The following is a 14,340-nucleotide window of genomic DNA, read 5'->3' as shown; positions in this document are numbered from 1 at the left end:
AAATTAATTTACAATAAATTCAAATTAAATACAATTAAAAAAAAAGTTTTATTTAATTAATTATAAATAAATTACTTCCCATCCTATTCCCCTATAAACCCACAAGCTACTACAGAAAATAAATTATTAAATTAACATAATTAGCAATTAATCAATTAAATAAAATTAATTAGCAATTAAAAGTTAATTAATTACCAAATATAAATTAATTAACAAATATTTAAAAAGGAAATAACAATAAATAAATTTACATATTTAATTAATTATAATTAAATTACTTCCAACCCTATTCCCCTATAAACCCACAACCCGCTACAGAATTAAATTACGCAAAAATTAAAAAATTAAAATTTCATTAATTAAAATTATTTATAACATAAATACACACTTTTAACACATATAATAACATAAAAAACACTATAAAAAATTCAATATTATCAAAAATTCGATAATTTTATTAACCTATATTATATACTTCGATATTTTACATGTTTATATTTTTAACATTCGATATTACATTACTTACCTTAAAAACGATATTTTTGATGTCTATATTCTGTCCAGTCGATATTTTGTCCATTCGATATTTAAAACTCGATATTGTGTCCAATCGATATTTTGTAGTCGATATTTTGACTGTGCACCGTACTCTGTGAATGTACAAATATCTAATTACTTCTCAGAATGCCAGCGAATTCCTTTGACATCCACTTGAGTCTTCTTGATGGATAACTGGTGAAGGCAACGTTATGAATCTTAACCTATAAAAAGAGCCCATCTGGGCTGATGTTAAAATTAATTATTGAGGGGTGCTATTGCGTTCTCCAAAATACCTCCAGACTAATGAATGCTGTTGAAAGTATGCATATAGTAATACAAAGTAAAAACATTCCTTCTGTGGTCCAATTTTCTACAGCAAATAATCAGTGGAAGAACTTTGGCTACCACAGGATTACAGCTGGCAAAAGAATTTGCGGTGTTTGCAGGATGCAGATATTTTGAAAATATTGGATTTCTACAGCGAGTCTCTTTTCTAGGGAAGTCATAGGAAGGTGGTGATTTACACATGACATCTGTTGTGTTCATAAAACAGGATTACACATACTCCGCGTTTCTAATATTCAAAGTTCAAACATGCTTCAGAGTCTAAAGATGACAGATTACTTCCAGAAAGGGGCATTTCACTGTTTCTCTTAAAGCTGGGAATTGCTTCCAAACGGGCCAGCCAATCCTTACCCTTGTGTGAGTCCGAATGTGCATCTTTAATCCGTCATTCTTGCTGAAAGCCTTGTCACAGTAGGGACACTGGTAGGGGCGCTCACCTGCAAAAGAGATAAGCATCGGAGTCAACACGTGCAGCCGAGAGAAAGGGAGCCCAGCATCTGTACATCAAGGCTGAACAGAAGGACCAAGTCACGGGAAGACACATTCTTCTGGCCTCTTGTCAGCTTAGGTGTGCTATATCAGCCCAAGCCACCCCGGGCCCTATTCACAAAGATATGTATAACCATTGTAATTGTACTGACAAAACCGCAACTATACATACGCATGCCTATTCCTAATGCTAAAGTGCTGGAAAAACTCTGCATATGGATGACGTGCAAATGTCTCTTAAGTTTTTAGGTCTCGATTAGACAGCAATTGCACTATTGCTTTGGGACCCTTTGTTTTCTAACAGTGGGCTCAGAGGCCACCCTTGTTTACCATTGGTTGGCTGCATTATCACTCTCATTTCCTTGCTTCTTAGTAGTCAGCTACCATAGGCTTCCATCCTCTTCCAGTGTTTGTTCTTCCCCTGGTGCATGGATGCATTACTTGTGTCCTTCCACTGCTCATTTATTTTAGGCACTATTTTTGTATTTGTCTTTACGAACTCTATAAGAGAGAGCATAATTTGTATCTATCTCCCTTGTGCACGTGTCTCCCAGGTGTCTGACCCTCCACTTTCTGTCTACTTGCCCCAGTCCCTCTTTTCCACCCTCAGTTGTTGTCAGCTTTCCCCAGCTCCTCCCCCCACCTTCCGTTGTTCATCTAGCTCCTGACTAGCCCTAGCTCTGTGTCATCTTCCACCTGCCTCTCTTCTTCCATCACTGCTGTCTTCTATCCCACTCTGTGTTGCCTCCAACATCCCACTCTGTAATACACAAAAAAAGCTACAACAGCATCTGCAGGGCTGTACAACATGGCAAAAAAATAAATAGACTAAGAAAGCCAACAGCTGTCTTGGAGGTGGGTCAATACTTTTTTCTACCTTTTTTCTCCACAGAGAAGCATGTTCCTCTGCGGAGAAACACCTTATCCTACGCTTCCTGTACATATGGAGGTGCTTGTTATGTTATGGTACGGAATTTTTTTAAGCGCAACAGTCACCCAGAGGTGTCCTGGTGCTAGTTACCTATCCTTTCAGCTGAAGCAACAGAGGCAGAGTTACTTATTAAAAAGCCAAGTCTTTAAACCCCTCCTAAAGGCTAGAAGATCTGTGCATTTCTCAGGTGAAAAGGAAGGTCATTCCAGGCTTTGGCTGCCCCAAAGACAAAGCTTCGGCCTCCCCACGTTGCCTTTTTTGTAGCTAGAACTATAACCAGCTTGGCTCCTAGTGAGCAAAGATTTCTTTTTGGTATGTACCAATTAAATTGTTTTCGTAGGTAGTTCTATTCCTTGCCTTAAATATGGTACACAGAGATTTGGAGCGCATCCGATTCCTCACTGGGAGCCAATGTAACTTTTTGATTCCTTTGGAAATTAAATCAAACTTGGGCATGCCCATAAATAGCCTGGCAACCGTGTTTTGCAGACTTTGGAGTTTGTTCATAAAACGTTCCTGAATATTAAGATATAGAGCGCTGCAATAATCCACCCTGGATAAGACTAGTGCATTGACCACTGTTTGCCGACTGTCAGATGGTAAAAAGGTAATATTATTTTCACTGTTTTAAGAACATACACTGTTGAAGATGAGACTGCATTGACTTGGTCGCCAAAGGTAAGTCTATCATCTACAATTACTCCCAGGTTTTTCACTTTATTCACAGGTGTAGGGAGAGAGCCCATAGAAGACAGCCACCAGTTTGGGTTCCAGAAACTGGCGTCATTCCCAAATAGTATGACTTCCGTCTTGCCTGAATTAAGCTTTAGGCAATTTCCTGCCATCCAGCTGCCAACAGATGCCATACACTCCTGGAGATATTTATCTAGGCCCCCCTCCTGACCTGGAAGCAGAGACACAACAATGTGAATGTCATTCGCATAGAAGGTGAGACCAAAGACAAATGCACTGATGATCGGAGCCAGTGATTGAACATATACATTAAACGATGACCCCTGCTTGACTCCACAGGGCAGCTCAACAGGCTTTGACTGGTAGTCACTGAGAATTACAATTTGTACCCTATCTGTTAGGAAGGATTGTAGAAGTTTCCATACTTTCTCCTGGATCCCACATGACCTTAGACGGTCCATCGAAAGATCATGATGGACCGTATCAAAGGCCGTGAAAAGATCCAGTAGGATCAAGGCGGCCTTACCACCTCGATCCACAGCTCTCCTAATCTCATCAGTAGCCTTGATGAGAGCTGACTCCGTACTATGTCCCTCTCTTAAGCCATACTGGGTAGGACCAGGGCTTGAGTCTCTCGAAGTAAGGCACTAGGGACCAGATGTATCAAAGGGTTTTATCCATTCTGTGCCTATGGGAAAAGATTTTCATACATATGGCCCTAAGTTGTCAGTTTATAGCTCTTTCTATCATTTTAGCGGGCAGAGGGAGATGCAAAATTGGATGGAAGCTGTTGGGTCCTTCAGGTCAAGGCTGGACTTTTTTAAAAGAGGTAAAATCAAAGGCACCTTCCAAAGTTTGGGAAAATGTCCTGCTTCAATCATAGCATTAAAGATAGGCATAAGTGTGAGGGTCATTGGTTCTATGGCTAATTTGGCTACTGCGATCAGGCATGGGTCAAAAGGTGAGCCTGACCTTGCTACCATGAGCATGCTATGAGTATTATCCATAAATAGTGGCTCAAACTTATCAAGGATATGGGTGGTCGTATTAAAGAGCTCATGTTCCTCCTTAATCGTGGCCCTCCCTGTTGCACTAGGACCATTGAACGCCGAGAAAATGACCTCTACTTTATTGTGAAAGAAATTGGTGATATTTTCGATATACTCAAATGAACTTTAGCTGATTGTGGTAGCACCAAGCTAGAAAGTGTTCTAAAAAGTTCTTTTGCTGAATTTCTTGCCATACCAATTCGGCTAGTTTAGAACTTTTGTTTGGCAATAAACAGGAGTTGTTTATAACTCAGAAGGCTATTTTTATAGACCTTCTTCTCTGTTTCATTATATTCTTTCCTCCATATCCGCTCAAGACACTTACACTTAAGTTTTTCGTATCTCAATTCTTCCGTAAACCATGGAGCAGAGGGGAGTGCTCTCTTGGGAAATATGGTTTTAACTGGAGTTTATCACACCCTCTCTTCAAGTATTTAGAATATGCAATGGTCTCTTCCTCTACCCCCCAGTGTCCTTTGGTCCGCAGTCGATGTAAGGTGTTTCCGAACAGCATTCCCATCCACTTTATTCAAGGCTCTAAGTTGCATCTGTCTCTTGATACATGTTCCACTCGCCCGTTGGTCCCTAAGGGCTATCTCAAACTGGACAGCACTGTGGTCTGTCCAGAGGAGAGGAAGTACCCCAGTAAACCGGAGACCTGGGTGGTTTGAGAAATTACCGTCCAGGGTATGTCCTGCCACATGAGTTGGGCCATTAACATGCTGCTGGAGATCTGCGCTCTTCATCAAATTGATGAGGATTAGGAGGGGGCCTCCAGATAATAGTTGAAGTCCCCCATGATAGTGTATGCCCCTTTGCAGATGCTCTCTTCCAGCAGATTACCAATGGGCGCATTAAACGAGTTTCCAGCTCCTGGTGGTATGTATAATAAAATACCTTTAAAGGTATGATGATGGGAGAGGGTAAGGTTAAAAGACAAAGCTTCACAAGCTGCGTTGGAGGCATCACAGAAGACCGTCTTTATTGAGCTAAGGCAGATGACCGCCATTCCTCCTCCTTTCCCATGAGGCCTGTTCAACGTATAACATGAGAACCCTGGAGGAGTGGCTTTCACCAAATCTGGCCCTGATGCTTCATCAGTCCAAGCTTCCGTAATGAAAGCCATTTTTATGTCCCTATCCTCAATTAGCCTTGCGCACTCAGTGCTATGCTTGACCAACAATCTTGCGTTCAACAAGATGCAATTAAACACTAGTGTTTCGTGCCCCACTGACAATTCAGTAGGATCCCTCATTTGCTTAGTGGTTTGATATTCAATGTTTGGCAGGGTCACTTTGCAATTAGGACAAGTCAAGAGAAGAGGTGTGGGCTTAGAATTAAGTAAGGCATAAACATTCCGACTCCTTGTCCGCCCTGTTCAGACCTAGCAAATCTGTTCTAGAATATCTAATTGATGTGCTTTTACCTGTTAATGGACTGGCATTGGTCCTAATGCTGAGCGCTGGCTGAGCACGGAAGGGCGCAGACAGCCTTACCTTTGGCACGCTTTGGCGCCCCGGCGGTGCTCTCGTGGCAGCCTCATTAATTATAGGTTGATTTAGAAAAAGCCTAGTCTGCTCTCCAAAAATAGCCCCAAGATGGCAGCTCTGCCAAACAGTGTGGCATGTGTGCTCACCCGAACACTGATACGGGATTCATAGAAGGTAACACAACAATATCTATTACACGAAATGTTTCTAAAATCACATCTTTACATTAAAATTCAATTAAGTTTTTGAGAGGGTTTCAACTCCCATTTACATGTGTATTTGGCACCTTTTATGATACTTGATTTAGTTGCGCTAAAGTGGTGACTAAATCCATTTGAAACGTTTGTGATAACCAGGGGACTTAGAATTATGGAGCAACGAAGGACCAAATTATGCAGCAAAGACGACTCATTTATGCAGGCAGAAAAAGCAAAAATGTGCCATAATTAGGCACATACTTTAGCAGTATTCGTTAATACCAGTTTATTGCCTTAGTACAGCTAACAGCAACTACAAGCTGACCAGATACCCTTTTACATCATGGACTGTGACTGCATGGCACTAGTATAGTGCTTTATATTGTTAATAGCGTTTGATCTATTTGACATTAAAACCAAAATTGTTTTTTTATTTGCAAATCATGTAGAAAGTGTTGGATAAGTGAGTGTGATAAATGCGTTATTATGTGGAAAACAGAGCAGCCACTAATCTGGTTATAACCACAAAGTTATGCTAATGATAGAAAAGTTACCAATAAATACACACCAGTAGCTTAATAATTACGATGGAAGAAAATCTACCATACAGGGCATTATTCTGGTTCATAAGTGCAATTGACATGTGTAAAATTCCACTCATTTGAAGTCTGCGAATCATAATCTGACATTTGCAAATATTAACACATTTTTTGTGCATCAAAAATGTTCATGAATATTTGTTAATAAAGCCACAGGATAACTATACTTTGGAGCTCTGAATTCTTGTGTAGTAGTTGTGGCTTGAAATAGCACACAACTAAATGAAAATAGTTCCAGCACTGACAATCCAAGGCAGGAAATGACATAGCACTATGTGACCTTCCGTGAAACTGTACGTAGAGAACAAAAGAATCTGTGCTGGTAGCATGCAGTGTTGGATCAAAGCACAATTTTCCAGCTTCTTGATGTTTTCATAACAAGATGTGAATGCATGCCGGGAGATCTTCAGTAAAAATGACAGGCCCAGCAACAACACTTGCTATCAATTCAACCGAAGCCCGGCAAAGTGAGGCCCACTGCATTGTCACTCGCGGCTCTCAAAGCGTGTGAACATCCCTATTCACTACACATCTGTTCGCCATTGCAGTCATCTGGCTGCCTACATCATACACAATCACCAAAAATGCATTTCTCCTCATGTACTGCACTTACCGATGGGGGTACATTTCCAAGTCACTGAAAGGTCATTGTTGAAAAAAATTACAACGTTTTTGTTTGAAGGGTTTGTTTTTTGATTGATTTCAACGTTTTACTTTATCAGTCAAATGTGTTGCCCTTCAGAAAATGGAGCATGATGCAAAGATATCAAATCTATTTTCATTATCCCAGATATTTTTTTAGTAATCCGTTTTTTTTTTTTTCGTTCGTACATTAACTGTATCCAGAGGTTCATCTAATCAGTCTTACATTTCATCATAAAAATACACGCTACCTGTTCATCTAGGACATTTTTTACTTAATCAAACAATGTACATTGGGGGGGGCTGGTCAACTGTCTAAAATGGCGGATGCATAACTTGGAGGCTCCCGGACCGGGCCCCGTAATCTGCAACAATAATCCCCTTGTTTGCTGCTTCAAGCCATGCAACTGCCGCGCTGATGACCCCGGTAGGTTGGTGGACTCCGGTTCATGGTCGGTGCACAGCGGACAGCCTGGCGTGCTGATATCTGCTCCCCCAGGTCCCGGGGCGAAGATAGCGGCCAGAGGTGTTTGAGGTCCCAGCCTGCAGACAGAGCAACGGGCTGGGCGCGATACCTATAAGGGCCACCCGGCAGGGCCGGACTGGCTACCGGGCAGTTTGGAATGCTGCTGAGCTGGGGGCTGATTTCGTTCATGGAGACCTGCGTGTGCTAAACGAAATTCGTTTTGTTTTAATTATTTCGAAGCACATGCAGGTCTCCATGAACGAAATCAACCCCCACCGCTGCACAGCTTGCTTCAAGTATGTACTATTGTTTCCAACCGGACTCCAGGTGCCTCATGAGCAATGTACCTTTTTTTCACACTCCAGAAAGAGTGTGGGAAAGGCTGGAACAACACATCCTGGATTTCCGAGACAGAGGCCACCCAGACCTGTGCCACCCAAGGCTCAGTGAGCTCCACGGCCCCCATGACTAGGGGAATCCACTCGAGACGGCTCAGAGGCAGCCCCCCCCCCCGCACAGCAGGCTCTGGAGGGTCAGCAAGAAGTAATTCAATTGGCTGCCACTCTGCGACTAACCAAGAAACCCATCAATTCCAGCACATCACTGGGCAGCGCCTCAGATATGGACTCTATTGGCACTGTTCCCTTCGATTACCCTGTGCATGACACAAGACCTGTTGGATTGAATGTCATGAGTATAACATATATACTGATGTTTCAATTTCAGGTTAATATCTGCAGTTCCGGTATGTGGGATCAATCCTGGCTGCTTGTGGGCTGAACTGGGCTGCTGGTTGAGATGTATGCAACACAATTGTTTGCTTATTATCTCGGATATGGCCCTAATGCATAGATTATTCATTGCTCCTATTAATGATGTACAACGTTTTATGACTATGTTTCTTCATCTTGCACTGTACTGGGGTCCCGGGTCCCAATGACCATAACTGTAGGCACAATTCCACAATCTAATTCCAATATACCCAAATGGTTTGGAACTGCATGTCCCTTCAGCACAGGCAATATTTTTTCAATGGTTGATATGCTATTGCTGGTTATATTGTTTGGTCCAACAACAAAATATCGCTGGAGCGAGTATTCTGGGATGGGGGCTCATTGTTTGACACAAACACCTGACTTACCTTTTGGGGGCACTAGAATGTGTGACGTGGGGATGGCCACTGTTAGAGGGGTGGGGTTTCACCACAGACAGAATGAATACAATGATGAATGCTTTTAACATCATCACTTGGAATGTGCGGGCATGAGTTCTGTATATAAGAGACATAGGTTTCTGGCACAACTGCATAAATGTATTAAATTCTCTATAGTACATAGAGTATATCTCATACCACACATAATTAATACAATGTTCTCTACTGTCTCCTCCACATGTCCCTGTTGTAAAGCTTTAGATGCTGACCTCCTCCATATGTTATGGACTTAACCTATTGGGAAGGCATCTCAGTATCACTGTCAGAACTAACCGGCTTAGATCAATGGACCACACCAGCTCAATGTTTTCTGGGTCTACATCTCTGTCCAAAGAGCTCTAAGGTCTAAGGTAATCATACGTTTTTCTGACTTGGCCATGCTGCTGGTGAAAAGGCTCATAACGAGACACTGGAAATCCCCTAAGGCTCCACAGGTGGATCAATGGCAAGAATAGGTGGTTCACTGGGGGCTCAGCAAAAGCAGGGCTCTACATTAAGAGTATAGGGGTCTATGCAGAATACTGATTTCACTTGAGTGAGATGCCCTAGAGAAGGGATTTAAAGTGGAAGATATGGTGACTGACAGAGAAGACTAAACACAATTCCTTCTGTCAGGTGCCTTGGAGCACGACCTCTTACTTCAGACCCCAATCATTTCATTTTTCTTTCTCTGCCAAAGACACTGGGGATACCATATTTGTGATCATGGCACATGGGACACAGAGCTCAGCCCCCCTACACCACAGTAAGAATACCAACACGTCTGCTTCCCCGTAGTCCTTTTACATGTGCTGCATTACACATGCGACTTCCCCATTAGGTGACACAGTCAGTTTGTTAGGGTTGGGATGGGTGGGTAATGCTCAAACTGTTAGCTTCTCAAATAATGCATTGTATGTCACGAGTCATGCATGTTATTTTATGCTATGTTAGTACATTTTGTAAAGTACTCATACACCCTAAGAGGCGTCTTGGCGCTGTGTCTAGAAACAGAGTCTCATAGCAACCAAAGATGAAAGGACCTAGTTAATGAACAGCAGGGAGCAGCCAAGCCCTTAGGTGTTTTCTTAAGCTAAACAGGCTGGACTGGGCTCTCAGGTGGTCTGGCAGAGCCTGACATTATTTACAGGTAGTATAGGAAAATATTCTTCCTCCCCAGAGAGCTTTCTCTATCCTGGGAACCACTACCTTGTTGGCAGTAAAGGATCCTAGATTGCACAAAGGTATGTAACATTTGAACATCGATTGAAGGAAGAGAGGGGCAACCTTGTGGAGTGCCTTAAGGGGCCAACAGAGGGAGTTGAATTGTATCTGCTCTCTAATGCAAAGCTAAGGCAGATGGCGAATACTTTGAAAGATTGACCTGAATTTAGGGCGATTCAACGAGATACGGTTAGCCGCATTTTCCAGCATTTGATGTTCATTAAATAAATTCTGCAGGGAGCCCGCATTTAATGTGTTACAGTAATACACCCTTGAGATTACTAAATGAGAGATTACTGTCTTCTTTAGCTAGGGAAGAAGAAATGGAAGGATTTTTTTCAGTGCCTTTAAGGTGAATACGCAGGTTGAGGCTACCTGGTTCACATGATCAACAAGCACTGACTTAGTGTCTAAAGACACCCCTAGATTCCTGACTTAGTTGACTGGTACTAGAAGGGAGCACAGATTTGAGGGCTACCATGCTGTGCACCAGAAAGAAGTATCATTGCTGAAAAGCATTACCTTTCTTTATTCTGAGTTTATTTTTAGGCAGTATTTCTGCATCTATTCTACAAAATTCCTTATGTAAAGATTAAATCTGCAAGCAACTGTCTCGGGGTTCAAGGAGATCGACACCACAATCTGGGTGTAGTCCGCATATGAGAGGACTGTGAACCCATGAGATCTGATCAGTTTAATAAGGGGATTGATATAAATATTGAAAAGGGTTGGTCTCAGAGAGTAGGAAGGTATTGCAAATGGATCAGAGGAACATTTTCCAAGAGCCACCTCCTGCTCCTGATTAGACAAAAATTGATTTGAGTACATTTAGAGCTTGATCCCCGTAGCCAATCTGTATGAGACAGTTGACCAATAACAGCAATGCATGCAACATCAGATCAAAATGTGCCGTAATGCTTTTTCTTATTATGTATAAATGTCCTGCCCTCATATTCAAGTGAGCTGTATGTATCGCATATTGATAAAATACAATCAAGTTTGTGTTAAAAAACAATCGAACAATGCACATTGAAACATATTGCTCCAAGATGTGCCAAAGCTGCAAAGCACACTCATGTTAATTAAAACATGTTTTTTTCAGTTAGTTGTATATATTCAGCCTGATCATGCTAATTCCTAAGACAAAGCTTGCTAAAATATGCCTACAGGAAAGAGCACACATTAATGTTCTTCTAAGGACTTAGCTGATTCAATTTAATGATTTTTCTAATGCTTTGGCTTATTAAAATATGTGTTTATGCATGAAATAATTAAGATATCAAAAACACCAGGCTTATCCAGTGGGAGATGTGTTACAAAGGGGCTGCATTAGAAGATTATAACAGCATAAACTGGCTTCTTTCCGCAGATCTGGAAAATATCTGAGGGATTGTAAATATTTTTGCACATGTCAAGTAAGAGAAGAGAGATTAAGTCATCCTTAAATGTATATATGTGCTACTCCTCACAAGATACAGATTATGGGAAGAACGGCCCAACTGAAGCCCCATGCCTTCCTCATCTGGTCATTACTGTGCGGGTTAGAAAGTACTGTCTGGTGGTGGCAATTCGATACTGTCACAGCAACATTACGGCTATATTTGGGGTAGCCCTTAACCAATCTGTGCAAGTCTGTCACCTTGAGTGTAAATACATATATGTGTTTACAGCTCTTCATACCACAACTCTGCTATTTCTAAGAGCTGTAACCAGCAGCAGTAAGATACTACCACTAATTCAGGGCCTTACTACACATTGCCGAGAGTGGTATCCCCTAGACACTGACAAGTACTACGCATCAAGGGTTAGTCTAACGCATTTTAGTGCAGGTGTGTGCATCACAGCAATGCGACCAACCAAGTATGAGGTGGGCTGAACTAGGCTGCATTTGACAAAAGCAGCCAGTGTGCGAAAAGGGGCTAGCTCTGGATAGTGCCTGCATTGCTGCTGTTCCGAGCCTCTGACAATTTTGTCTCACACTCACAGGCAGCCTTGGTAGGGTGAGAACTGACATCTATTGTTTCTTACAATACTAAATAAGGCTGAGGCGACTTTTGATCAATCAAGCCTGGCGAGAATCTCTCTAAGTGGACCACATGGTCCGCATGTGTGGTTGGGTAGACAAAGATAACAACCAGACCAGATCAAGATATATGCCGGTGACACTGTCTATGCAGCCATCGCGTCTATCCCAGTCACTGGTGACTAAGCAGCAGATGATTGGCCCTGGCAGACTGAGGTGGCGGGCAGCAGCTTTCTTTTATTTCCTTGCTGCGCCCGCAGCCACAGCATACCAGTGGTGCCACAGCAGACAAGTGGTGCCTCACACATGCGACCCTCACAGTGCTCTGTAGGAGATTATGATAGCAGAATATTGTTTACCCCTGCACCTCGTTCCAGTCCAGAGTTCTTCATGAACAAGGATGGACGTACTCGAAGAGCTTCTGCAATCCAAGACTGGTGTCTGTCCAACAGTCAACTTCTGGTAAACATAACTGGAAGGATGGAAACTTGCTGAGAGCTCTGAAAAAACTATGCCTAATCTGGGTGTGCTCAAACATGCAAACTATAAGTAATCACATGGTAAGGAGGAATGTCTTTTCTGTATGGTCTCTAGGTGAGCACAGAAAATGTCCCTTGATGCAAAAAGTAACAAATCTTCTCATTAGCAATCCATTCAGTTGAATCCAAAAGAAATGTCCTCTTCAGTGTTCTCGGTGCTCCGAAAACACTGAAGAGGACACCGTCTGAGAGAACAAATTTGCTTTCTTCGGGGACTCAACTAATTGCCACTTTTTCTGCACTTAGAGCTCAAAGGCCTTCTCTCCACCACTAGCATTGTTGATGGAAGATTTGGTCTTAATATGTAATTGCCCTGGGAAAATACAAGAAATATACAGAATATGGTAATACATACCACTACAATGCTAGTTCAGAACAACCTGAAGAAGTTCCAAGAGGACAAAACGCAGTGGCTTTCCGTTTGGATAATTCTTTTAACATGAGACCGGATTACAGAAACTGAAAGACTGCATGTCATGTTAAATCTGCACATCAGCTAGATTATTGATTTCCATCAAAATTTCTTTTTGATCAGGATATGAAACAAACTGAACTATGGGTTACGGAACAGAGCTTGATCCCTGCTTATGCTATTTTGTCTTGCTACTAGAACTCTACAGTCTAATCTGAGATTCCTGTAGAACATTGCTAGAGCTCAATAGTTGTGTTTTGTATAATACTGTAGCTGCACACCCACTAAAGTGTGTATCATTTCATCTAGCTGTAATAATCTTCTCCTTTTAGTAAGGCAAGCACTGTGCTGGACAATGCATTAGTGTTTCAAGGTGGAATATTTTGTGGTATGGATGGGAGGCCTTACCATGCAATATTCTCACAATACACAGAGATGACCCTTGGATTCAACAACAATAATCCTTAGCTCAGTCCTGGTAGTGTCGCAGGGAGCATTCAGGCATTATTGGAGGAGCATGTGTAAAGCATTTACAATGAATCAATCAATCAAAGAATTTGTAAAGTGCACTACATACCCGTGAGGGTTTCAAGGCGCTGGGAAGGGGGGCACGCCGCTACTGATCGAAGAGTCAGGTCTTGAGAAGACTTCTGAAGGTCAGCGGGTCTTGGGTTTGTCGGAGGTTGTTTGGGACGGTGTTCCAGGTTTTGGCGAGGTGGGAGAAGGATCTGCCGCCGGTCACCGTTTTCCAGATGCGTGGGACCATGGTGAGGGCGAGACTGGCTGAGCGGAGGCTGCGGGTGGGGGTGTAGAAGCTGCGTCGTTCATTGAGGTATGATGGTCCGGCGTTGTGTAGGGCTTTGTGTGCGTGGACGAGGAGTTTGAAGGTTATCCTCTTGTTAATGGGGAGCCAGTGTAGGTTTCTCAGGTGGGGGGTGATGTGGCTGTGTCGGGGATGTCGAGGACCAGTCGCGCCAAGGCGTTCTGGATGCGTTGCAGCCGTCTCAGGAGCTTGGTGGTTGTTCCTGCGTAGAGGGTGTTTCCGTAGTCCAGCTGCTGGTGACGAGGGCCTGGGTGAAGGTTTTTCTCGTTTCGGAAGGGGATCCACTTGAAGATCCTGCGGAGCATTCCGAGGGTGTTGAGGCAGGATGCGGAGACGGCGTTAACCTGCTTGGTCATGGAGAGGGTGGAGTTGAGGATGACCCCTAGGTTGCGTGCATGGTCGGTGGGTGCTGGGGCTCTTCCCAGTGAGGTGGGAAACCAGGAGTCGTCCCAGGCTGAGGGGGGGAACCGAGGATGAGGACCTCCGTCTTGTCAGAGTTCAGCTTCAGCCTGCTGTCCTTCATCCATTCGGCGATGGCCTTCATTCCCCTGTGGAGGTTGGCTTTGCCGGTGAGAGGGTCTTCGGTGAGGGAGATGATCAGTTGGGTGTCGTCGGCGTAGGAGATGATGTTGAGGCTGTGCTGACGGGCAACGTGGGCGAGAGGGGCCATGTAGATATTGAACAGC

General features: G+C 43.0%; 1 protein-coding gene across 2 annotated transcripts in view; it reads right to left on the bottom strand.

Moving 5' to 3' along the window:
- Positions 1–14,340, bottom strand: part of PRDM5 (PR/SET domain 5) — an 831,782-nt gene that overhangs the window by 175,588 nt on the left and 641,854 nt on the right. For both annotated transcript variants that reach the window (XM_078676853.1, XM_078676854.1), the window contains one exon: positions 1,237–1,322. In XM_078676853.1, the coding sequence (XP_078532979.1) occupies positions 1,237–1,322 (86 nt within the window). The remainder of the gene's footprint in view (positions 1–1,236; positions 1,323–14,340) is intronic.

The sequence above is a fragment of the Lissotriton helveticus genome, chromosome 2_1, assembly GCF_964261635.1.
Source record: "Lissotriton helveticus chromosome 2_1, aLisHel1.1, whole genome shotgun sequence".
NCBI classification, from domain to species: domain Eukaryota; kingdom Metazoa; phylum Chordata; class Amphibia; order Caudata; family Salamandridae; genus Lissotriton; species Lissotriton helveticus.
Note: the sequence above shows the minus strand (reverse complement) of the source record. Positions and strands in the feature narration are given on the sequence as shown.